Genomic DNA, 26,697 nt, shown 5'->3' with positions numbered 1-26,697 from the left:
CAGATGAGATCATGGACTACCATAGACAACAACTGCACGTTAGAAGCCAGTTAACCCATTTAGGCCTAGGATTATTGACTGCTTTAACTATTGAAAAATAGCAGATCTACAAGCTCACAGCGCGGCACCGAGTGCCGCGCTGCGAGCTTGTAGATCTGCTATTTTTGAAAAATCAAGATTTTTTTTTGCAAGTCTTTGAATATATCTACTTAAAAGCGAACATTTGTAACTCAAATATTTACTTCTGGGTGGTCCCTGGGACAACATATTTTGAGATGTGGGTCCGTGGCTAAATACCTGTAATTTTAGGGGGTCCTTGACATGAAAAAGTTTGAGAAATACTGATTTAGAGGAAGGATTTAGAAGTCGGGTCAAAGATCGTGTCAAAGATATTCAAAGACTTGCACACATTTTCACGATTTTTTAAAAATAGCAGATGTATATCTGCTATTTTTCAATAGTTAAAGCATACTATAATGGTTAAAGTGGTTAAAATCTAACGCGACTCGGGTGCGTTCCAGGTACCATAGACAACAACTGCACGTTAGAAGCCAGTTGATAAAGACAATGCGCCTTTACAAGGACAATGAATACAATGTGTCAGACACGTTTGGCTTTGAGCAAAAGGACCAGTTATCAAATGGGCCAGGGTTCCCCAATTCGTTTTCCCCAAGGGCCGAATTGTGTCTAGGGTACCAAACCGAGGGCCACAACATTGCAGGGGGCGACGGCGGCGTTCCCGCTACTCCAGCGACTGCGACAGTTCAGATATCGTCGTTGTCGGGTGAAAATCTTATATGTCCAAAACCATTCGTTTTGCATTTATCTTTTGAAAAATTATTTAAACCAGTGAAAACAGCCGATCTACAAGCACACATCGCCTCGCGGATCTGCTGTTTTCACTACTTTTGTGCGACGGCCTTGTATGATTTGCGAAAGAACGTACACATTTGGAGATACGAGATTTCCAGCCGACCACGACGATATACTGGTGTTGTTGCTGCTCTTATACCACCATTATTACTGGAGTTGGTGTGGGCCAGACAGTAGCTCCCCACGGGCCGCAAATGGCCCGCGGGCCGCCTATTGGGGAACCCTGAAATAGGCTCTTGGGCCATTAAAAACCGATGATGGTTTCAGTCTTGTCGTCATCTCGCCCAAATGCTGAAAGGTCAATGACAAAAAAACAATTAATCAATCAATCAATCTTAATAGAATACTGCCGTTTTTCAACTTGGACTCTCTCCACCTGTTAGTTGTGAATGTGAGACGTCACTGAAATATACGGCTAGAAGTTCACCTTGTGTGCACAAAGTACAGTGCAACTCAGGTTTGTTTTACAAACTGTAAGGGGTCTAAGTGGTTAATATCAGGCAGCTATGACAGTTGGTTTCCATCTTTATCCATGTTTTAAAGCCAATAGCCACAAAGGCATTATTTCCTGTAGCCACAGAAAGAGAACGCGAGATTAACCCATCTAGAAAAATACAACTACATACAGTACATCAGGGGTCTTCAACGTTTTCAGGCCGGGGACCCCCAAACTGATGGGGAGATGGAGCAGGGACCCCCTACCACCTCGTAGGGTGGGGGGGTCGGGCTACAACATTGTTTTTTATTTTAAACATGTACAAGTTACAGCGAGCAGGGTGGGCCGTACCACTACCATTTCTAAACATACTACTTATTAACTGAGAACCAATGTCAATAATATCAACAATCTGTCAATTGCATAGTAATCATGTATAAGCTATTCAAAATGGATAGAATCATGATAAATTTAACATAAATGTGAAAAAAAAAAACATTTTTTTTTTTTTTAACAATAATTTCGCGGACCCCCTGCAGTACCTCCGCGGACCCCCTAGGGGTCGCGGACCCCCTGTTGAAGACCCCTGCAGTACATACATTATTTGGAGAATATGAAATGAAAGTGAAACATAGGACCCTTCTTTACCTTTCCTTTATTGTCACAATACGACAATATTTCAATGTTCAGTTCTTTGTATATTAACAAGTGTAGAGAACCAATCCAGCATTGGTGAGAAACCTATTCTCCAAAGAAAGTGGAAAAGTTCTATATGACAACAAAAAAAGAAACAAACAAAAAACAGTCACAGGAGGAAAAAGAAAAACGTGATCCATATATATAAATATTTAATTTAAAAAAGAAGACATTTTGCTTAAATGAGAAAAGCAGCAAAATATACCAACCTACATTTTAGAAAAGAAAAAGTCTTACATTTACATGGATCCCAGTGCTGACACACGTGTCACACTGTACCAAAACATAACATCTCAGCAGGACTTGTAGTCAGGGGATATCTTTAGAAATAGTGTCAAATCCTGGAATAAATTCCTTACCAAAACAATTCTTCACCAATGTGTTTGTAAAGGTGTCTAGTAAGTAGTAACACATCTTACAAAGACTGAAATTCAGTTTCCCTAGGAAAATGGGTCTCATTCACTCACTATAGGGGAAAAAATCACTCCCAAAAAATATGCTTTAAGTGGGATGTGAGGGGTCTAACTAGGTGTTTTTAATTATTCTGAATCCATTGCAAGCATTTGTTTTGCACCAAAAACATTCCTTGGGCTAGAAATGGACCCCCATACCACTGTGAAAAGTGATGACTCATCACTAAACCATCATTTTATGGGCTGTTTTTAGCCCAATGAATGTTTTTTTGTGCAAAACAAATGCTTGCAATGGATTCAGAATAATTAAAAACACCTAGTTAGACCCCTCACATCCCACTTAAAGCATATTTTTTGGGAGTGATTTTTTTCCCCTGTAGTATAGTGAGTGAATGAGACCCAGAATTACCCTAGCTGTCAAAGATTTTCCTAGGGAAACTGAATTTCAGTCTTTGTGAGATGTGTTACTAGACACCTTTACAAACACATTGGTGAAGAAATGTTTTGGTAAGGAATTTATTCCAGGACTTTTTAAGATATCCCCTGATTATTGTCTACATCTACAGCTTATTATTATTAGTGCATTCAACATCTATAAAGCACGTACTTCCCAAACCAAGCACCTCTACAAAGCTTCCCATCAGATAAAACAACAGATTGCTAACGCATTCAACATTCAAAAAGCCGTTTAGCACCAAAACAAAACAACATTTATTTAACCCATTTAGGTCTAGAATTATAGAATGCTTTATTTAACCAGTGAAAAATAGCAGATATACAAGCTCGCAGCGTGGCATCGAGTGCCGCGCTGCGAGCTTGTAGATCTGCTATTTTTGAAAAAGTCGTGAAAATGTGTGCAAATCTTTGAATATATGTATTTTCAAAGCGAACGTTTGTAACTCAAATTTTGCTTCTGGGTGGTCCCTGGAACTAGATATTTTGAGATGCGGGGCCAAATACATATCATTTTGGGGGTCCTTCACGTGAAAAGGTTTGAGACACTGACATAGTAGTCTCTCAAGAACAGACTAACTGAGCTCCAGTTGAATTGACAAGGACTGGCCAGGTTGCTGACATAGAAACATAGGTTTTTTAAAAAATCTTAGAAGGATTCAAAAGACACTTATAGAATCGGGTCAAAATTCTAATTTTCACGATTTTTCAAAAATAGCAGATCTACAAGCTCGCAGCGCGGCACTGTATATCTGCTATTTTTCAATAGTTAAAGCATAAAATAATGATACACAATAATGTGTACCCGTTCTAAATGGGTTTTAAGCACCTGACCTAGACAGAATAACAATGTAACAATGCTAAGTAGCCTATAACTTAAAGATAACTTAAAGGACACTCAAAAACATAAAGCACACAAGTGCAAATGAAAAGAATCAATAAAATAATAAATAAAACAATTTCCCGAGTACTTCCCCAGTATACAGCAGAACAAAGCACTTTTTTGGGGGGGGGCAAACAGCTTTCCTGGGGCTCCCATTGCAACGACATTGGCATTACACCTACGATACATAAAGCTACAGCAGGCCACAATGGTTCAAGCACCCGTAAAAAAACGTGACTTTAGCAACACTAGCTATGGTCACCATATTCCAATATCCATGGTAACAGTAACTATGGTAAAAGGCTCAAGTATCTATGGTTACAGTACATATATTTAGGGGCCAGTTGGGAATTCTGAGTAAAGGGTCTTTCTAAAGGCCAACTAGTTTCAAGGACGGTGTCCTTCTATCCCCAGAGACTTGGATTTAGCTGCTATATATGCAACATTGTCATGCTGTCACGGGCGGGAAAGTCATCTGCATATAGTACCTGCAGATGCCGCAGTATGAGAACATGCGAAGTACATTCAGGAACGCAGAGAGCGGGAATTCTCTGAAAAAGTTCAGTAACTTTGCTGTAGCATCCAGCGTGGTTAGCATATCATCAAGCCGTGGCTATTTGTTAGCCGATTCTCCTCTTGACTCTCGTTTATGACTAGTGCACAACAATGCCACCATGTCCCAGAGGGGGGCGGTAAAGTGGATTAGAAGAAGAAGTAGGAATGGAGGGATAAGGTGAAATAATCGAGAGCGGAGAGAGGACAGCCTAGGATGAGGGAAGCTGGCGTTTGAGGAGGGATACTATATGAGGTGGATATGTGGATGTACTGTAGGCAAATACTATGACTGTTAAAAAAAGTAACAGCTACTGTAGGTGGTTTTGGAACTTTTTGTAATACCTAAAAGCATATTTTATGGCTTTGGTTTTATAGCTGCCAGTGTCAGCGCAAGCCAAAACTAAATGAACTACACTTGGTGACAGGAGCGTTTACCTCCAGAATGGATCTGGGTTATCCATACTCCTCTAACTCACAGATCTTCTTAAGGATGATAAGGCTTTGGACGTTAACGGTACAGTCCAAGGAGTGATAGGTGTAGGGGGACTGAGTTTTCACTCCCTCCGGCGTGAGATCACCCTAAAGACGACGACGCTACAACAGGCTCAGAAGGCGTGCGCCAGCCGCTTGCCGGGGGCGATGTGAGTCAGCATGGTTTGCACTAACTCCGGGAGATCGTACTCATGCTTCCAGCCCCAGTCCTGCCGCGCAGCACTGTCCTCCAATGCCATTGGCCAACTGTCCGCTGAGCAGGGCGGGAAAGGAAGAGAGGGAGAGAGAAAGAGAGAGATGAGGGTAAAATCAAGTCAAAACGTTAGTCGTTTATCACACTCCATCTTTAACTGAGCTCCATCACTATGAGATTCTTTGCAGAGGGGATGACACACAGAGGCTTCTAGAGCCACGCAAATGTGTCACAGCCATGCGATACAGTTAAACAAAGTATAATTGTTTTGCACTGTGCCTTATTTAGTTACTGAGTCAGTAAGTGACACATATATACGTAGGTGGTGGTGATGATGCAGGGAACCATGATAAGAACACTATTTGTCATGCTATCCACAAAGTAGTTCTCGCCCTCGTAGAACGGGTCGTGTTTTGGTCACATTGACTATTAACTCATAGGAGGTGCACGACATGCCAACGCGTCAACCTCTTTGATGTCTCTGTGTGCCCACGATGCGTTCGACGCGTGGTACAGTAAACTATATTAATCTGTAGGTAGAGAACCACGGTGAAGAGAAACACTCCAAATCCGAAATGCAACAGGGTATCACGTTAGCGGGAAATCCGGCTCACTCGTTGACTTCAGCGTTATGCTGCTGCACAAAAGTGCATTTATCTCTTAATCTAACTTTTAAATCACGTTCATGTTTAAAACGAGGCCTTCTCTACCGGCCACTACAAAAGCACTGGCGCCTGTGATTGTTATTTTTCTGTTCTGAGTGAAAGAAAATACTATCGTGAAAATAAACAGGGCATATTCGGATGACATTTACTCCGATTACTTTTTTTGCTGGACCTTCAAAACAAGGTAAAATGGCGGGTATCCATGGCAACAGCCGATTAAATCTTGAATAAAATAATGTGTTAAAAATAATAAATTCCATTTACACATTTTGCCGAGCATTACCCTCACAACAGCCTTGGAGGAACATGACTAATGAGGCAGAGTTTTATGAATCATAAATATTTTTCTCAGCCTGGGTGTGTGGGCATTGGATAGGCTGCACACTGCAAACCCTCTTTCTGTTCATTTATGATTCATCAGTGTAAACAAGTAGATCATTAGTGTGCACAGAAGCTATACGATGCATTTTACATTCATCACATAGAGCTTTTTGGGGGATCATTTTCACACACATACAAAAACGTATCCACTCATCTAATAATAAAGACCACACGCTGCGTCCTATGCTTAAAATGCTGACCGTTTGCCAAAACCGATTTCCATCGATCAATTTAGATTCACTGATTAATCACATTTAGTCATGTCAGTAAAAGGCATATTCCTAGTACTTAATCCATCCAACAGCTACCTTCCTATCCATCGAACATCCACCCTCCAATCAATCCATCCATCCATCCAACATACATCCTTATCCATCCACCCTCCTATCCATCCAACATTCACCTTCCTATGTAGCCTCTAATATCCATTCTCTCAGTGGCGTCAGTTCAGCAAAAGCTAGGGTATGGCAAAGATGGGAGTACTCATGCGCACGCCCCAAATCGGGTTTTGTCCATTTTTCCCACGCGTTTCTATGGTTTCTTGGGCGGGATATGGCAGCCTGGAAAGGTTGTTGAAGTGCAGCTAAACTTGGCATGTTAGTAAACGCGCCACAATTAACAATAATGCATTGCATCTGTGCAGCTGACCTGCGGAACCTGGGAATATACCATTTTGTCAAGATGGGGAGAATACAAGTGTGGAGAATATTATATTACCTTGTTAAAGTGACAACTTTGTTAAATTTTGCATTTGTAGTTATTTTACTGTAATTTAACAACATAATAACCAGCTCAAATAGACAAAGAGACATTCATGGATTTATATTTAAAAGTAACTTTTATTTTTCCCCCCTGGACCCAGGGTATGGCAGCTGCATACCCCTGCGTTATCTAAGTGACGCCCCTGCATTCTCTCTTCCATTTCTCCAACATACACATACATCCATGCGGGAGGCTCTCTCCATTCCGACATGTCGCCACTCCGAAATTGACTTCTTATTGTCGGAGTGGCGACACTCCCATGGGCCTAAGGTTTAGGGTTAGGGTTAGAGATCGGGTTAGTGTCGGAATGGAGACATGTCGGAAAGGAGACATGTCGGAGTGGAGAGATGCACTCCATCCATGCAACCAATATCCACAACACATCCATCCATCCATAATGCACCCACCTATGGCCTGTCGCATGGGATCAATGTTGTAGGTGACCCTGAAGTCAGGCAGCACTTTCTGCATCTCCTGGGTGAGCTGGTGTGGCGTGAAGCTCATGGCGTGGATGTTGTAGGTGCGGCTTCTCAGCGTGTCTGCCGGAGCCTCCAGCACCTCCAGGGTGGCTCTCAGACAGTCATCTGGAGGGGGACGAGGGAGAAGGGATTATTGTGACAAAAAAATCGAAATCACGATAATCAAAAGATTATCCTGGGTGGAACATTTGCCAAAAAAATAGCCGAACGCGATGCATTGTGAGCTTGTAGATCGTACATTTTTTGGCAAAGACATTTGATAGAGTGTTAAAAAAAGACTATCAAGTACGTATATTATTATTAAGTACCTTTTACCAATTGGAGGGTTTAAGTGGTAATGGATAAGCAGCTCGGCAAATAAAAGGTGAATTGATCCTAGTGCATGACGGAGGATGATATCACAATAAATAAAATCTCCACGATATGATTATCTTGAGTGTTTTTTATCACGATAAACGATAATATCGCTTATCGTCCCATCCCTAAGGGGGATGAGGGAGAGGGCAGGAGGTGCAGAGAGGAAGGGGACGAGAGGAGCAAAAAGGACAAAAGAGGAACGGAAAGGAGAGAAGTTGTACAAGGTTGGTGGCGAGGATGAAGAAAAGTGGAGACATCATGGGGACATTATATTTAATTTAAGGGACAAAGCGAACTTGTGAAATCGGGCCGAGTGCCAAGAATGCAGTTTGGGACAAAGCAAAGGTGTGAATTCGGCCGAGTGCTAAGAATGTTGAGAATGTTGAGAATGTTGAGAAATCAGTGGTTTCATAGCTGGGTGCTTTAGCTCCCAGGCACCCCCTATGTTTACGCCCATGTTTAATTTTATTTAAAAAGAAATATATATACTGTATATATATTCTTTCTTTTGCTCTCCCTACTCTCCTTACTTCCTACTTACGGTTTCGGCATGATCGCGATCGCAAAATGCATGTTTGACTCCCAGAACAGCTTTGTCTATACATTTGAAGAAAACACTATAGCCTATATCTTTTGAATGCCTGAACGGATTTCCAAGTGGTGTTTTTTGTTTGAAATGAATGGCGTGCACACGTGTGGTGCATCATCCGTGCATTATCCGTGCACATTAAAAGGTAAGATTCTAAAGATTCTGGCAATGGAAGACATTGAAGATTTTAATGCTTGGCAACAAAAAGATTAACAGAGCTTACAGAGAGGAAAGGACAACCATATTGGGGAGCGTGTGTGTGTGTGTGTGTGTGTGTGTGTGTGTGTGTGTGTGCGCGCGCGTGTTTACCTATGTACATCATTGGGAGGCGCGTGTCACTGCGCAGGTTACATTCAAACTGACCCGTCTTCACGGCTGCATGGAAGATCTGGACTGCATAGTCTGGCAATGAGGCAAAGCAAGAGGTGAATCAAGCAAATCTAAGGCAAAACACTAAAACTAGAGAAAGAAAATTGAGTACAGATGAAAATTGAGTACAGATGACAAATTAAAAGCAAACAGCCAAAATAAAACAGAGCTGAAATAAAATACTACTGGGCACATTGAAAACAACTGAAAGAAATCTACAAGCTCATAAGGTATCAAGAGTTTGCAGATTTTCAGTAGTTCAAACTCACCCTAACCTCGCCTACCAGTCTTTCTCGGGAGAGAGCCTGGTGTTCGTTCACAACAGACCGTTTGGTTTCCGCCTAAAGCGCGGAAACCACTAGAAGAAGCGGCGTCGCTTTGATTTAGTTCCCCTCGTTTGTTTCCCCAATCACTATTAAAATGCTCGAGAAGCCTAGTGTAGTCTTGCCAGTCGCTATGAGTTGGACTAAAAGATCACATACCAAACGAATTTTTCGAAAGCAAAACTACGCAGCATCAAGGTGTTTATTAGGTAGGCCCTAAACTATGTCCTTGGGTGCAGGGGAATATTTTGGGTTAAAACTGAATCCGGTTGATAGTTCCGGCCAAAGTGTAGTCCGTCTAGGACTACCGCTCCCGACCGGATCAAACCTTGTAAAGTGAAGTGATCCCAGACTACCCTAACCCTAAACCAAAAAATTTGGGAAACAGTGAAATAGGTAAACCCGGAGGTGCCGCTCCAGGATATTTGTGAGCCAAGCAAGCAGACATATTTTCATCTCTCCTGAAGAGTTTCTGAAACACAGCACACAGCGACTGCGTACACTGCCACCACAAGCGGTCAGGAAAGGAAAGGAACCGTGGTAAGTGCTTACCAGTGGTGCCTCCACCAGGCTGGGAGTCTGCGGAGATGATGCCTGGGTACCTGAGACAGCGGAAGTCCAGCCCATACCTGTGGTGGTAGTACTGGGAGAGAGAAACAGGACTTAAACACACAAGAGCTGGGAAGACTTAGAACATGATTTAGTAGGGAAAAGCCAACAGTTAAAAAGCGTTTAAGCCAGGGGTCTTCCAACGTTTTCTGGCCAAGGACCCATTAGTTGAGAGAGAGATGAACCATATCATAGATTCCATATAGTTTCATTGTTTGACAGCACAATCATCAGTGTATTTTGGATTCATGTCAATTTGTGTTTTCAGATATTTAACCAACTGAACCGTCAATACTTAATACGTTTGACCTTTCACTCTCTACTTAGTCTGCTCTTTTCCCCCGAATACACCAGACCTCTTTGCCGAAAATAGCCGATCTACAGTACAAGCTCACAACGCTGTGAGCTTGTAGATCTGCTATTTTTGGCTAAAGTTCTCAGAATATGGACGCTAGGGTTCAAGTGGTTAATATAAAAAGGGAGAAAAAAGGTTTCTATCACAAAAAGATTTGGAGGACCCCCTGTAGTAACTCTGAGGACGCCCTAGGGGTCCTGGACCCACTGTTGAAGACCCCTGACTTAGAACATGATGTAGTAGGGAAAAGCAAACAGTTAAACAACATTTAAGTATTAACAGCACAATAAATGTAGGGCCAGTGTGTGTTACGTGAGAATAATGAAAACACCCTCCTTGAATCTCATGTTTATTTTTTAGGAACATACCATTTGAAACCATGAATAGTGAAACAATATCTAGGTTTTTGGGTTATTCTACTGTAGACTGATGATGATAGGTTCTTGGATTACAGACTTTACATCACACTACAGAAACAGTAGAAACTCCTACCCTATGGTCCGCATGGCTCGGCATGGCTTACTTACTACTTACTTTTAGTGGTGCTTTTTTAGCCACAGCACCACTAAATAGTGAGGGTAGAACCACCCTAGTTGGTCCAGAGCTGCAGGATGATATTAAAATGAACTTTAACCTGTCGGATGCATCCAATGTATTGTATCAAGTACAATGTTTCTGGCCAAATTATTATTAGCAAATTAACATATTTTATTATTATACATTATAAAAATCATCACTGCTCATCACTAAGGGACCGTACCTGAACAGAATGCCCACATGTTCTTAGTGCCCAGATGTCCCACCATTTCCTGCATTTCAGTTGGGAACAACCTTTTTTGGGGTGGGGAACATAGATTCGTTTTTGGTTGAGCGGGGAACATAGAACCTTTTTTGGTGGAGCGTGGGTGGGGATTCTGGGGAACATAGAACCTGGGGAACATAGAACCTTTTTTGGGGGGAAGTATGGAACATAGAACCTGGGGAACATAGAACCTTTTTTGGGGGGGGAAGTGGGGAACATAGAACCTGGGGAACATAGAACCTTTTTTGGGGGGAAGTGGGGAACATAGAACCTGGGGAACATAGAACCTTTTTGGGGGGGGGGAAGTGGGGAACATAGAACCTGGGGAACATAGAACCTTTTTGGGGGGGGAAGTGGGGAACATAGAACCTGGGGAACATAGAACCTTTTTGGGGGGGGGGAAGTGGAGAACATAGAACCTGGGGAACATAGAACCTTTTTGGGGGGGGAAGTGGGGAACATAGAACCTTTTTTGGTGGAGCGTGGGTGGGGATTCTGGGGAACATAGAACCTTTTTTGGGGGGAAGTGGGGAACATAGAACCTGGGGAACATAGAACCTTTTTGGGGGGGGGAAGTGGGGAACATAGAACCTGGGGAACATAGAACCTTTTTGGGGGGGGAAGTGGGGAACATAGAACCTGGGGAACATAGAACCTTTTTGGGGGGGGAAGTGGGGAACATAGAACCTGGGGAACATAGAACCTTTTTTGGGGGGGGGGAGTGGGGAACATAGAACCTTTTTTGGTGGAGCGTGGGTGGGGATTCTGGGGAACATAGAACCTTTTTTGGGGGGAAGTGGGGAACATAGAACCTGGGGAACATAGAACCTTTTTGGGGGGGGAAGTGGGGAACATAGAACCTGGGGAACATAGAACCTTTTTTGGGGGGAAGTGGAGAACATAGAACCTGGGGAACATAGAACCTTTTTGGGGGGGGGAAGTGGGGAACATAGAACCTGGGGAACATAGAACCTTTTTGGGGGGGAAGTGGGGAACATAGAACCTGGAGAACATAGGGAGGACCCCATCACTAATATGAGTGAGCAGCCCGTTGTTTATTTTTTTGCATCCCACGGAAAATGCTACCCATTAGTAGAAGGATACATGTTGGCATTACACTAATGCCAATAAGCATCTCTGTGTTTTTGTGTCTAAGGAGTTTTCTTCCTAATTGCACCAATACCATATTCTGCCCATTACAGACCTAGAGTGTGTCTCTTGTGTGTCATAAATAATCATGGCATCTCTATGGGCGGCTTTTGGAAAATGTCCAGCATTCAATATGCTTCGGATCGGAGCAAGCTTTACAGTTCAATGGCACCCGCACAAACTGTGCTCATTTTGGGATGGAAAAAAAAAACACACCATGCAAAGATATGGTACGATGCACGCTAGCTTTGCAATATGCATGATTGTTCAGTCGTTATATTGGCATTCAGATCTCAATTCCAAGGTTCATACATTCGTATTTGGTTTGTTTCTTGTTTTTTACTGTTATTGCGAAATAGGTAATATGGTCAGAATATCACAGTAGCCTACTTAGGGCTGTCACAATTATTACATAATCGTCTAATCGCCATTATTTGACATAATCGCAATTATTTGACATAATCGCAAAATTATTTTGTCATAATCGTCAAAATCTTTTACATAATCTTGTTAAAAAATGTTCATATTTTCAAAAATAGTGGAAATAGCCGATCTACAAGCTCACAACGTGTCGCATCGCCTATTAGATCGACTATTTCCACTATCGAGGTTCTTTTTCAAGTATAAAGTTGTCAAATGTCAGTAATTTCTTTGTATATTTAGGTTATGTGTCATATCTGCCATGTGCAACTTCAAAGCCTACACGCCAAGCAGAAATGTAATTGTCAATGACAGAAACGCAATGAAATCGTTAAATCGCAATTATTTGAGTGATAATTAATCATCATGTACAATGTCATAATCGTGTGACAGCCCTAAGCATACTATAAATATATATCATGTTTGTTTGTGATTTATAACAAACTAAAGCAAGAGACAGACTACTACTAGCCACTGCTCTTCGCTAGATAGGGAAACGGCAGACAGACTACTATAGCCACTGCTCTTCGCTAGATAGGGAAACGGCAGACAGACTACTACTAGCCACTGCTCTTCGCTAGATAGGGAAACGGCAGACAGACTACTACTAGCCACTGCTCTTCGCTAGATAGGGAAACGGCAGACAGACTACTACTAGCCACTGCTCTTCGCTAGATAGGGAAACGGCCTCAGTGCCTGCATGATCTGATCCCTGAGCAGTAAATAGAAACGTGAGGTTAAGTGTAATGTTCAGGATATACGAGTGGTTGGCAGATTCTGGCAAAGGAGTTCAGAGGTGGAATAACACACTATCGGTGGGGATTTAAAGGGATATTTCACTTTTAAACATGTATGGAGTCATTTTATGGTCTACTCAGGCTTTAATGAGCACCAGAGGCCCAGACAGTTTTCAAGTTGCTTGCTTCAGTGTATAGACATTTGATATTCATTTTATCACCCATCGTTAACCTCAAACTCCATTTTAACCATGATGATTTATCGAAAAACACCCGTCCTTGATTCTGGTGACTCACACATAATTTATTTCACCAGTAAGACTCCCTAATCTGGAGAGAAGCGACCGTCAGGTCGCAGCGTGATTTTAGGGCAAAATCTGTAGGAGCAGTGTCCAAAAATGTGTTTTAAAAAATCGGCCTAAAGGTGGCGTTAAATGGGACAGATCCATGTTGATGAGATGAGTGTAGACATACTGTGTGCCGATTTGCGTGATTTTAGGGCAAAATCTGTAGGAGCAGTGTCCAAAAATGTGTTTGAAAAAATCGGCCTGATGGTGGCGCTATATGAGACAGATCCATGTTGATGACATGAGTGTAGACATACTGTGTTCATTAATACCAACAAATGTTTCAAGTAAACAAAATGCCTTTCAGGCCAGCATTAGTATCAACGTGATTCATCTTCTTGTTCGTATACAATAGGGTTGCCAACTCCCAGAGACTCAAATAAGGGACACCTTCTGGCCGCCCGCCGAAGGTGGGTGGCCGAAAAAATATATATATTTTGAGGGGGGTCAACAGACTCAACACGCCTGAAATGCATAGAAAACTGCATTTTGGCACAGTCACAGACACTCAGAGAGTTATACCTACGGTACAGTCACAGACACTCAGACAGTTATACCTACAGTATAACACACAATACATTACAAACACAACAGGTCTTACATCTGCATCAGGCTACATCTGCATCAGGTTACACTTACTGTAACATTGCATACATATCATAATCATAAGGAAATTAAATGCTTCAACCATACACCAGATATAGCCTATAATAAACCCATGGCTTGCCATGTAGACCTACATTTTACTAAGATACACTTCAACTGAGGCATATGGCCTACTGTACATAGTCTAACACTGGTCCCCAAACACTGGGTCCCATTTGTGAGTCACAGAATTATTTTTATGGGTCCTTTAATTTTTTGTTTCCTACATTTTGTTTTCATGATTTAGTAATTTTATGAATAACTCAAATGAAAATCTAAGACATTCCATAAATTGGAAAACACATATATAAGAAGTAGTGAAAATAGCCGATCTACAAGCTCACAACAGCTGTGCATAGTGATGTGTTGTGAGCTTGTAGATCTGCTATTTTCACTAGTTTGGGTAAATGTTTCATTTCTCTTTTGGTCTTGGGCTAAAATCATTTTATGTTTTGGAACCACTGGTCAACAATATACTGCTACAGAGAAAGGGGGAACAAGTAATCTGCTTGGAGCTCTTCAACATCCAGATTCTCAAGAACCCATAGTATTATAGCATTTTGCCACATACAGAGTACAGAGTACAGAGTATGGTACAGACACACAGACACACACAGCTCACCTGCTGCAGATGAGACTCATTCTTCTCAGTCCCACAGTTTTGGGGCAAAACGAGCTTTGTCTAACAAACCTCATCTCACATGCAGGTACTAATTTTCGGTAGAGAAATGTTAGTTGCAACTTTAGTTTTGTGTCGCCCGCGCTGGCTCGCATTCAACAACGCACAGCAGCAGAGTTCATGTTACACAAGGACTGGCGCAGCACGCACGTACGTGACGAGGCACCCCCAGGGTCCTAGAGCCCTTCACATACAGCACACACATACAAAGGCAGGCAGACGATGCCTGGCGCACGCACAGAAAAATATATATTTTATGTGCATAGTCCCTTTACCGGGACAAGCGACGTCCCTTACGGGACGCGCCTCTTTCAGTCAGAATACGGGGCGTCCCGGCCAATACGGGACGGTTGGCAACCCTAGTATACAAACATATATACAGTATATATCTATAGTGTGTGTGTGACACCGTGTGTGCGTGTGTGCATGCGTGCATCTCACCTCACCCATCAGCTCGGCGTGGACTTTGGAGACGCCGTAGATGGTGCGAGGCCTCTGCACGCACAGCTCTGGAGCGGGGTCCTTGGGCGACGAGGGCCCGAAGGCACCGATGGTGCTGGGCACAAACACGCGCAGACCATGCTCCGTGGATATGTCCAATATGTTATGGAGGCCTGCAGAGAGAAGGAGGTCATAACTGAGGGAATCTATGTGTGTGTGTGTGTGTGTGTGTGTGTGTGTGTGTGTGTGTGTGTGTGTGTGTGTGTGTGTGTGTGTGTGTGTGTGTGAAATAAGAACATTCTTGTAGGCTATGTCCTAGAGAGGCTGAACTAGTGACTTTTAAATACAAATCAAAACATTACAGTAGAGCATTGTGGGGTAGACAAAGACAGTGAGAGAGAGAGTCCATTCAAATTATGGGTGGAGATATTTGTATGAACGTGTGTGTGCAGTAGTGCTTTCGAGGCCGGACGTGACAGGCCAATATATTTCCCACATGCACGCACAGGAACGGCACAGAATCTAATCAAATGGCTATTTGCATAACACGTTTACCAGGTTTACCCCCTGATTCACCCCCCAGATTCACAAGCCCAAGTAGGCTACCCTCCCTATTCATATGGATAGGCTACTTTAAACACCTACTGTAGGTTTCCAGCGGTGACTGTATGTGCATTGTGCGTGTGGCGTGTCCTCATAGACTACAGTACATGGCTCCATTACTGTGGTAGGTTCCATAGGCTCCATGCGCACATGTAGGCGCACGCACACATCTAAAGGCGCGCGTGCCTGAAAAGAAAACACCAAAGCACCACTGCATGCGTGTACCTGTGATGTTGACCTCTTTGGCCAGTGAGACGTTGCTCTCTCCCACAGCAGACAGGATGGCCGAGTAGTGGACCAGCCAGCTGATGTTGTTGTTCACCACAATCTCCCTCAGGTTCTTATAGTCCAGGATGTCAGAGTAGATGAATGGACCTGCAGGGGAGACACATGTGCAAACATACATTTGCATAGAGAAGTAAAAAATAACACAATACCTACGCAGAGATGCCAAAGCAAACATACATCCGCCGATCCCCAACCCCCGGGTGCCTAACATGCAGACAAGTAAACGCACGCTAATGCACTTGAAGTGTAAGAATAAACACCCCGACCCTGCCAACCCACAGACGTACAGACGTGCACGCACACGCGCGCACACACACACACACACACACACACACACACACACACACACACACACACACACACACACACACACACACACACACACACACACACACACACACACACACACACACACACACACACACACACACACACACACACAAAATGTGAATATTGTGTTAAAGTCCATTTTCTTCTGTAATATAATTATTGTTTTTAAACTTTCATATATTTTAGGTTCATTGTGCATGCATGCAGTGACATATTCAAAAGCCTTTTTTGTTAAAATTTTGATTTTTAGGACATACGGCTCATGAAAATCAAAAATCCTAATATAAATCAAAATATTAGAATATTCCACACAAACACTCAAAAGAAGGATTTATAATACAGAAATGTCAAACTCCTGAAATGTTATGTTAATGTATATGCACTCAGTACTTTTAGACAAATGTCTTCATTGATGGGGTGTGGCATGAAGGTGATCAGCCTGTGGTATTGCTGAGGTGTTATGAACCCCAGGTTTGCTTTGATCGAGGCCCTAAGCTCATCTGTGTGGTCGAGTCTGGTTGTCTCTCATCTTCCGCTTAACAACACAACACAGATTCTCTGTGGGGTTCAGGTCAGGCCAGTTTGCTGGTCAGTTAAGCCTAGTAATACCATGGCCAGTACAGCAGTTACTAATAGTTTTGGCTCTGTGGGCAGGTGCCAAGTGCATCTGGCTAAGGGAAATCATCATCTCCACAAAGCATGTCAACCAACCTATGGAAGCACAAAGTGCTCCAAAACTTTCAGATAGATGGCTATGTTGACTCTGAACTTGATAAAACACAGTGTGGGCAAAACCAGCATTGCATTGTATTGGCTGAATGAACCACACTCACCAAGCCCCCCCATCTCTCGAATCTAGTGATTAATCAATAACCAACAGGATTTAATATTTTCCGTCTCATTTTAAAAGGACAATGTCTACATAAAAACTATGTATGCTGGGGTCTTTTTCAACATATTAGGCTAGACTCCATCGAGGCTCACTGCCGTTTCTCTTTACCATGGGCTCTTGAGCTCTTGACCCTCTAAAGGGTGTCGCTCAGGAAATCGGTCTATATAGTAAAATACCCAAAGCCGATGCTCATTGACGATAATAATATTACATAGCAGGCAATAGCGTATATCTAATCTAAGATAGCATCAATACCAAGGATTTTTGCAGTGTTGGAAATAACAATGCTATACTTTGGTAGAATGATCAGATGATAGTGGGATTTAGATTATTTTTGTGAGGTAACTTCAAAAGTGCTTGATGAAGTTTATTAAATGTATAACTGAAGATTCCAAAGTGAAGTTGATGTGCAATGCTGATAATTGGAAAAACAAACATATATATTTTTTAAATAACATTTTAGATAACCTAGTATCATAAAGTTATTGACTTGTTGTGAGCCCATTAACACATTGACCGCCATTTTAACATACCTCCGTACTCCCACCTGCCATTCGTCTCCATAGACTTCCATGTAATTGGGTGTGCACGGATCATGCACACCCATGCCTAGATAATGCACCACGTGTGTCCACATTGCTCACAGCTTTCAAACAAAAAAATCCGAATGGAAATCCGTTCAGGCATTCATGAGATAACAGCCACTATGTTTAACAAAGATGGCTGCCAAAATGGCTGCCATGCTTGAAAGATGGGGTTGCTATGGGGGTTAAACATGCAATTTCGCGATTGCTATCATGCCTACTCCATTTTTGGGGGTCAAAATTTTTTTTTGAAAAAAAAATGTTTTGAAATTTTTTTTTTTTTTTTTTTAATTCTCGGGACTATCGGGCCTGGCGGGGAAAGACATTGGAATAATCTCGGGACTATCGGGCCTGGCAGGGAATGAGTTAATGTGTATCATATTGTGAAATTTGTGTAATCGTGACACCCTTACACTTACCACTGTGAAACACATCATTCGAGGGCTTCCTGATGTCAGACAGAATCACATTATTTTTTCCAAACCGTCTCCTGGGGACAAAACATCAACACAACACTTTATGACAATGGACCCCACTCCGAAGTTTAGTATTGTGACTTCAAATCCTGATAGCACACACATAATCAATAAGCATTAAGCACACTCAAACACATAATGAGAAGGTCATATGGTGATGTTTTGTACATGAGGGAAATACTCTTGAAAAGAAGTTTGGTGAAGAAGGTTACGAGGCTGCTTACCTCAGCAACTTTGCAAGCCCCACGCCCAGCTGACCGAGTCCCCCTGGGATGGAGAAATACAAAAAGCCATCATGGAAAACACTATGAAGGGGGGAGCACTTGGAATTATTAGTGTAGGCTTCCATGCTGAAGTTATAACATACAGTATCAATGCTGGCAATGCTCAATGTATATCCACATTTTCATTACAGTGCCGGAATTCTTCCTGCTAAGTAATTAGCATAACTAGCTGGAAGTTTGTTTTTTGGGTTGTTTTCAAATGCCATGATGTCAAAAGTTCTGCTATAGCCTGATAAGCCACCGTTTTCATTAGACCATTGTCATATACTAGCGCAAGATGTGACTTTAACCACGGAAGTCTTTAATCGATAACGTGGAGTTGGCAGTTAGTTCTGTTTATAGCCTAAAATATCATGTCCATGAAGGCAACTCGTTGTTGTTGTTTTTCACGGCCACATTACAAGACAGCAGCATCAAGACCAGTGTTGCCAGATTTTGCAAGAGAAATAAGCAGCCAGGTCTACAAAAATAAGCCCCAAAAATGGACTATTATAGGCCACATGAGCACTTAAAAACTATATGAATCCGCTCATCGGCTATTTGAAAATAGCCGATCTACAAGCTCATAAAAGCAACCCGCAACAATCAATATTTACAAGCAACTTTATGGAAAACAAGCCCAGAGTTGCTTATAATAAGCAGACATAATGCAGTCACTTTGGTTCGGTGTGTGTCTGTCTCTCTCGCTGCTTGGTAAAACACTTTTACATTTTAACCCTTTGGCCTAACAAAAAAAAACATTGGCTTCCGGTTGGCTGTCATTTTAGGTCTGAGTAGGTAGGGAATTTATTTTATTTTATTTTTTATTTTTATTTTTTTGTGGGCATGATGGGTAGCAAGGAATTTTATTTTATTTCCTCATGGGAAGGATGGGTAGGTATTTTTTTTTCTTTTTTTAATGTTTAATTTACAGTTTTAATGAATCATTTAAAACATATTTTTTAAATTTAATTTTAATGTTTAATTTACAGTTTTAATGAATCATGCAAATGAAATCATATTTCAATTTCTTTTAGGATACTCTTATTCTGAAGAGATTAAGAAGTCGACCACCGTCTGGAAGTCTTATTGCTGCTATAGCGCAACATATCTTATTCTGAAGAGATCGGCTACAGGAAGTGTTAGATTTTCCAGCTTAGATTTGACAAAAGAACACAACTCGACGAGCGAGCGAGAGAGAGAGACGCAGTCGTACTTGCAGACATGCAGTGTCGCAAGGGAGTCCGCATTCACTCAAGCGCTGTTGCCGTACAGTCTTTCAGATGAATCGATGAATCCCACACTGTCATAAATGTTTCGTCTCCAACTCACGTCTCTCTGTGGTGGCTATACAGTTCTCAGCTGTACTGGTGGCTGGGCTGCTAACGTTGCTAGCGTGGCTACCGCTGCCAGTCAGTGACTGAGTGGCCACGCAATTTGTCCCCCGATTGTGTGTGTGCTTGTGTGTCTGTGTGTGTTTGGAGGAATACAAGTTGTAACGTAACTCACATTAGTTTAGCCTCGGGAACCGGGGACAGTTCCTGACTTCGCGAATGTGGTCGCACCAAATATATTTTTTGTAAGACGTTTTTGATCGACTCGGTCGGATTTTGACTTTATTTATTTATTTATTTTTTTTTCACTCCAAATGCCAATAAAATCATCTGGGTCGCACGTATTTAATAGGGTCGGTCGCCAACCGGAAACTAATGTTTTTTTTTGTTAGGCCTTTCCAAGCCACGGGGAGCCCCTTAATGTTAAAACCGTACTATATCGAACTTCCTAGGGGGGAGGGGCAGCCAATCGTCTTTTCCCGTACTTTCCCGTATTTACCGAAATAAATGATTTTCATCCGAAAATCGGCGATCGTCTAACCTTCCCTAGTCACCACTCGTGCATCGATAGCTCATGGCTGGGCTGAGATGAAGCAGAAGTGATGTCATTGGCCTTTCCTTTTCCAAGGCACATTATCCCATTCAGTTACTGTCTGTACCCTGGTGCTTCTACAGCAGCCATGTTAGGGGCTATGCTAGCGACACTTTTCAGTTCTGCTCTTGAGTCTTATTTGCGGGGACATTTACGTGAACGGATCGCGCACGCGAAACGCACGGGGAGACCGATGATCGGCCAAAACACCCATTCTATCCCAACGGAGATCGAGAAAATCACGGTGAGTTACTGACCTGGGGGAAAAAAAGAAAGAAAAAACAACGGCGCTGTTCAAGATGGAGGGGCTGCGGGCTCATGTTTATAAACATAATATTATGTCTCGATCACAATACAATAATAGAAATTTCACGGCTAATCTACCAACCCCCATTCTATTTCGGCTTAGAAAGTGTTAATCATCACACAACCTCACTTTAAAAAATGATAACAGGTCAAGCTGAAACGGGGGATTAATTTTGTAGTGATGGCAGACTATGTATACAACTTGACTCAGCCGAAAAGGTTACCGGTATGTTTGAATCCATACATTGTCCCTCACGGTAAAACTCTGTCACTTGTCGCATTTCTTCTGTTGTAGCCTGCCTTAATTTGATTTAAACAAACAACAAATAGCTCGCTCAGCTCGACCATGATGACAGTTAGAACACTGTCTAAAACCCGACATATAAGTATAATAATGATTCAGTACCTCTGAGGCTGAAATTGCGTAAATGTGATACTAAATTGTATTTTGAGGAAGATTCTCATCATAGTAACTTACATTTATGTATATATATATTTATATATTATTCGTTCACTCTCTTGATGTACCTTGCTCTTTACTGTACTCTGTTCCAGTTTCTTTTATTATTATTTTTTTCTTCTTACTCCTCTGTAAACTTTGTAAATAACCTTATACTGCTGTGCTGCCTCTGGGAAACTGATTTTCCCCCTTGGGAATGAATGAATGAATGAATCGTTTATTTCGATGAACAGTTAGACATTACAAATCAAATTTCTTTTCGTTTCTTTTAACCTGTATCGAAAAGGTATAGGCAGAAGCTTAATGCTTATTGATGCCTATCCTTGACAAACAAACAAAAAGACAAACACAAACATAAGAACAAACAACCGACGACAAAACAATATAAAACATAAAAGACAATACCAAGACCAAAAGAACAACAATAACAAACAACAGACTAAATCAAAAACTAGACAGTACCAACACCAAAAGAACAAACAATAACAAACAACAGACTAAATAAAAAAACTAGACAGTACCAAAACCAAAAGAACAAACAATAACAAACAACAGACTAAATAAAAAAACTAGACAGTACCAAAACCAAAAGAACAAACAATAACAAACAACAGACTAAGTAACAAACAACAGACTAAATCAAAAACAAGACAATACCAAAACCAAAAGAACAACAATAACAGCCATAACAATAACAGCCAACAGACTAAATCCAAAGCGAAGGAAACAAAGGGTCACATTAACAGGTTAATGTATCCAAATTCATTCTATTTGATATTTCTCCAATGGGATAATAAAGGTATCTATCTATCTATCTTACATGAACTTTTTCCCCCCCAACATAAGGTGCAATAGAGCTTTCATAATAGACAGAGACACAGACACACCTCGGATTCCAGGGAAAATGGAATGTAGCAGATCCGGGTGGATTAATTATAATTATATAGGCAGAGCCGAGAGCGACGCACACAGCCTAAAGTATTGTTGACACAGCAAACAGAACGCTCTGAAATGTACGTACCAGTGATGAGGACTTTGGGGGGCTCCGTCTCTGTGCATGTCGAGGAGTAACTCCTCTCGTCAGCGGAAGCGCGATGCCTGGAGAGGCCGACGCTGGACCTCAGGGTGCCCAGGCCTTCGGCGCCGTACAGGGGCCTGCTCCCAACATGTCTGACTGCACCCCTGAGTAACGCCGCCACCACCGTCATCCTGAACACTCTCTATTCAAAAGATACGTAAAATAAACATGACAACGCACTTGAAGAGCAACTTTCATGCAAAACGTCTCATAGCAAAATAAGCCAACAGACAACTAACTACAGGATGTACACTGTACAGGGTTCTAAGCAAGGATGAAACATATATTACAATTGGATGCCTGTCTGCAGCCCTAAACAACTGCTGCAACAACTGAACATTTTGTTCAAAGATAGTTGGACAACCACTTCAGAGGCAGCATTCTAAGGTTGGCAAGAAACATCACCTCTAACAGTAGACGTGTGTTGCATAGCCATAGAGAATATAGGTTGCTGCCTTCAGGAAGGAGACTAAAAAGTCCCTTTGTCCATCAGTCGACTTTAAGGCTTAATCAGGAGTTTGGCCTGAGCGGGAGTCGCTCTCCATTCCGACATGTCGCCACTCCGAAATGTACTTCTTATTGTCGGAGTGGCGACACTCCCATAGGGGTTAAGTTTAGGGTTAGGGTTAGAGATAGGGTTAGTGTCGGAATGGAGACATGTCGGAGTGGCGGGGTGTAACCGGCCTGAGCTAGGCTAGGCGGTGGACATTGCTCTTGTCTGCATTATCCTTAAGTTATGTACGTAATCCTGTTTTTTTCCCTTTGTTTAAAATGGTTGTACATATGTTTCGCATACATGGCGGCTGTGTCGCAAGACATATTTCAGTGTGAACTGACAATAAAGTACTATATCATATCATATCATATCATATATATCAATTAGAATTCACATATTCATTTTGCTCAGCAAAAATACAACTATGTAGTTTAATTTTTGAGACATCTGTGTGACATTCAACATCATTGTGCATACAATGAGAAATGCTAATCAACAGAGCTGAGCCTGTAAGAAGGTGCTGTTGATCTAGCCAGCGTTTCTCCTGTGTGAAATGTTTATTGCTGATTATGTGTTGAGAACTTGAGCACTCAGCAGTACTCTGCCAATAACACCATTATCCACCTCGAGTGGGTGATAACGTTATGTTCCAAACTCACATCACTTTGTGTACCTCTGAAAGTCACTTTGACCAAGTAGGTTATGATATTTGGCAGCTTGTAAGAGCCTAGATGTCTCCACTGGGCCTGACTATTGTTTTGGTTACAGCCTGTCTGTCTCGTTATGGTTCAGCTTGTCCTTGAAGCAGCTAGTATTGTCTGATCCCTGTGCTCATGTTACTGTAGGACCTCCCCATGATATCATGTACATCAGCGGTCTTCAACCTTTTCAGGCCAAGGACCCCTTAGTTAACCTTTTCAAAGATTCCATAACATTTCATCTTTTGACAGCACAATCATCAGTGTATTTTGGATTCTTGAACCGTCAATACTTAACAAACTTGACCTTTCACTCTGTACTTATGTAACGGAGGTGATCCGAACCTCCCCACTTGGCTTCGAACCCAGGTCTCCCGCGTTAAAGTCCAATATCTTCTTAACCATTACTTCAAAGGGATATCCCATTCCCTATGGAACGATGGCAGATACTAGACTTTTGACTAGTCTGCTCTTTTTCGCCTCTAGACCAAAGCTCTTTGCCGAAAATAGTAGATCTACAAGCTGAGGCATTGTGAGCTTGTAGATCTGCTATTTTTGGCTAAAGTTCTCAGAATATGGACGCTATAGGGTTCAAGTGGTTAATATAACAAAAGGAGAAAAGAAAAGTTTCTATCAATCAAAGATTTGGAGGACCCCCTGTAGTAACTCTGAGGACCCCCTAGGGGTCCCGGACCCCCTGTTGAAGACCCCTGATGTACATGAAAGCATAACCATCACCACCTAGAATATTGTCTTGAATCCTATTGCCTCATCATCAGTTACTGATAGATCCAGAATTCCAGGACAGAACCCATTCAGGTTTAGCTGAATCAGTTCTGAGAGATTAGGTTACAACCCTAACAATGATATAATAATGTAATATGACACATTACTGTGGCACACTCTGTGCTGTACTGGGCAGCAAAACACTGCGTGTAGGCTGTAGTCAATGATCCCAATTCCCTAACGTCACCATGACCACCTGATCTTAATTACTTTGAACAAGCCCTCTGCTGACTCTAAATATAGAAGGGGTTTATTGCTCAGACCACCTTGGCAATGCATTATGATCAGTGGCTGGGAAAAGTACTCAAGTGTTTTTTTTACTTCAGTAAAAGTATCAATACTGCAATGTAGAAATACTCAGTCACAAATCTAGATGTCTGGAATTCAAAATGTACTTGAGTAAAAGTACAAATGTATTGGCAACAAAATGTCATCATGCAACTCATTGTGAGCTTGTACACATGCTATGCAAAGAAGTGGTTAATGAATGTTTTGTAATGATAATCAAAATCTACAAAGTAACTAGTAACTATAGTTGTCTAATAATTGTAGACCTGTTAGTGGAGTAAAAGTACAATATTTGCCTCTGAGATGTATTAGTGGTGTAGGAGTAAAAGTAAATATTACTCAAGTAAAGTACAAATACCTCAAAATTTTACAGACTTAAGTACTTAAGTAAATGTACTTAGTTACTCTACACCACCACTGACTGTGACTGCATAATGATGTGCGATTAACGTGGCTAGCGTTAGCTAACATACTTGGCTGTACTTCAGCGTTAGCTAACTAAACCAACGTGTAAGCACTCCACACGCAGTGTTGATCAATAGGCTGACACGTGTGATAAGGACAGAAAGCTGCTAATCAGATGCTCAGGGTAATAACATGCTAGACATGCTAGACAAGACAAGTGACTGACTGCGGCTAGCTGGCTAACATCACTGGAACTGGCTTAGAGCCAGTTGTCATGGAGCTATAGGTTTAAATTCAGCTAGGCTGGCTTTTCTGTTTTAGAAATAATGAAATAAACTGACACGCCGGCCGTTCACTTACTGTTTACCTTTATTAGTGGACAGCAAATGCAGACTTTTATTCTTCCTCCCTCTTCTTTATTGGAAGACAAGTCTCATCCAAAGCAGTGCCCAGCTCAGTGTTTGAACACAGCAGTACAAACGTGTCCTGTGCGTACACACACCATGGTACACACACAGCTCTATCCCGGCTGGGATTATCATTGGCTGACGGCCCAGAGGCTCGGTGGCCTGGCCACGCCCACAGACGCAGAAACACTCCTTGTTTGTAGCCCTGGATACATGACAACAGTCATACATGTGTAAATGACCGTCATGTTTCCACCTCAGCTTGGCTTCTAGCGAGGTGGACAAAAAAACAACGGTTTGAGCTACAAACGTCAGATTTCGAAAATAAAGTGCTTGCCTTGGAGATGATGGAGATGACGCGACTCTCCGCTGGAGGTGGAAAACCTGAAAACCAGGAAATACCAGGGAAAACAGATATCTGTTGGATATAAATGCCTTTTATTAAACAATACGGGAGGGGCATGTAATTCTGCTTGAACAGCGTCATTTATGACCGAAATGAGACTTGGGCAAGCATTTTTAAATCTGACGTTTGTAGCTCAAACCGCTTTGATTGATTGATTGAAGGCTTTATTAGAAGTTTGCATAGGAAAATGTACAGATTCATGACGGTACAGTTCACTGGTACAAGGTCTACTAAAAGGAGATCCATGAAAAGACTAAGCTTATTTCAACAGGAAACCATTAAAGTATCTCATATAACATTGAATGACAGACAAATAGAACACAGTACTATGCAGTAGATATGTAAAGAAAAAAAGAAAACAGTAGGTCTATACAATCAGTAAGTACAGTATATACAATATAAACAAGGAAGGGGCAGGTAACAGTAAGTCTAAACAATCAGTATACAGTATATACAAGGAAGGGGCAGGGAGGGTAGGGTTGGGCTAGGTTTTTACCAGTTGTGAACGGCTGCTGCCTGTAAGTGGTTTTTTAGGGCAATTTTAAAGGATGCTAGTGATCCACACTCCTTTATGGCCTTCGGTAAGGCATTCCACATTTTTGTGGTGTAGCAGAAGAACGAGTTCGACCCTTTCTTTGAGTTGACTCTGGGTTGAACGTGATCTGTGGCACTGCCTCTGGTGTTGTAATTATGGACATCCTTAACGTTTATAAAGTATTTTGACAGGTACTTGGGTATCATAGTGGTGTAGTGTATCTTGTACACCAGGCCCATTGCAAGTTGCTGTACTCTGTCATCTACTCTGAGCCACCCCACTCTTAACTGGTGAGTAGCGGTGAGGTGAGTCTGATTGGGAAGGTTAAGCAGGACCCTAATTAGTTTATTTTGGGCTGTTTGGAGTT

At 41.9% G+C, this 26,697-nt stretch overlaps 1 protein-coding gene across 1 annotated transcript; it reads right to left on the bottom strand.

Annotated features, from left to right (window-relative positions):
* Nucleotides 1–4,914: 4,914 nt before the first annotated feature.
* LOC308280516 (L-threonine 3-dehydrogenase, mitochondrial-like) lies at nt 4,915–25,449 on the bottom strand (the record flags this gene model as incomplete). The annotated part of the gene is made up of 10 exons (XM_080720821.1): nt 25,350–25,449; nt 22,253–22,451; nt 18,501–18,543; nt 18,220–18,290; nt 15,932–16,081; nt 15,104–15,276; nt 9,472–9,562; nt 8,537–8,629; nt 7,210–7,386; nt 4,915–5,054 (listed from the first exon to the last, which is right to left on the bottom strand). The coding sequence occupies exons 2-10, from the start codon at nt 22,437–22,439 to the stop codon at nt 4,915–4,917; spliced, it is 1,125 nt and encodes a 374-aa protein (XP_080576947.1). The 5' UTR covers nt 22,440–22,451; nt 25,350–25,449.
* Nucleotides 25,450–26,697: the final 1,248 nt, after the last annotated feature.

Source organism: Nannobrachium achirus (assembly GCF_963921795.1).
Source record: "Nannobrachium achirus genome assembly, chromosome: 24".
NCBI lineage: Eukaryota > Metazoa > Chordata > Actinopteri > Myctophiformes > Myctophidae > Nannobrachium > Nannobrachium achirus.
The sequence above is the reverse complement of the archived record's forward strand: the minus strand, read 5'-3'. Positions and strand labels throughout refer to the sequence as shown.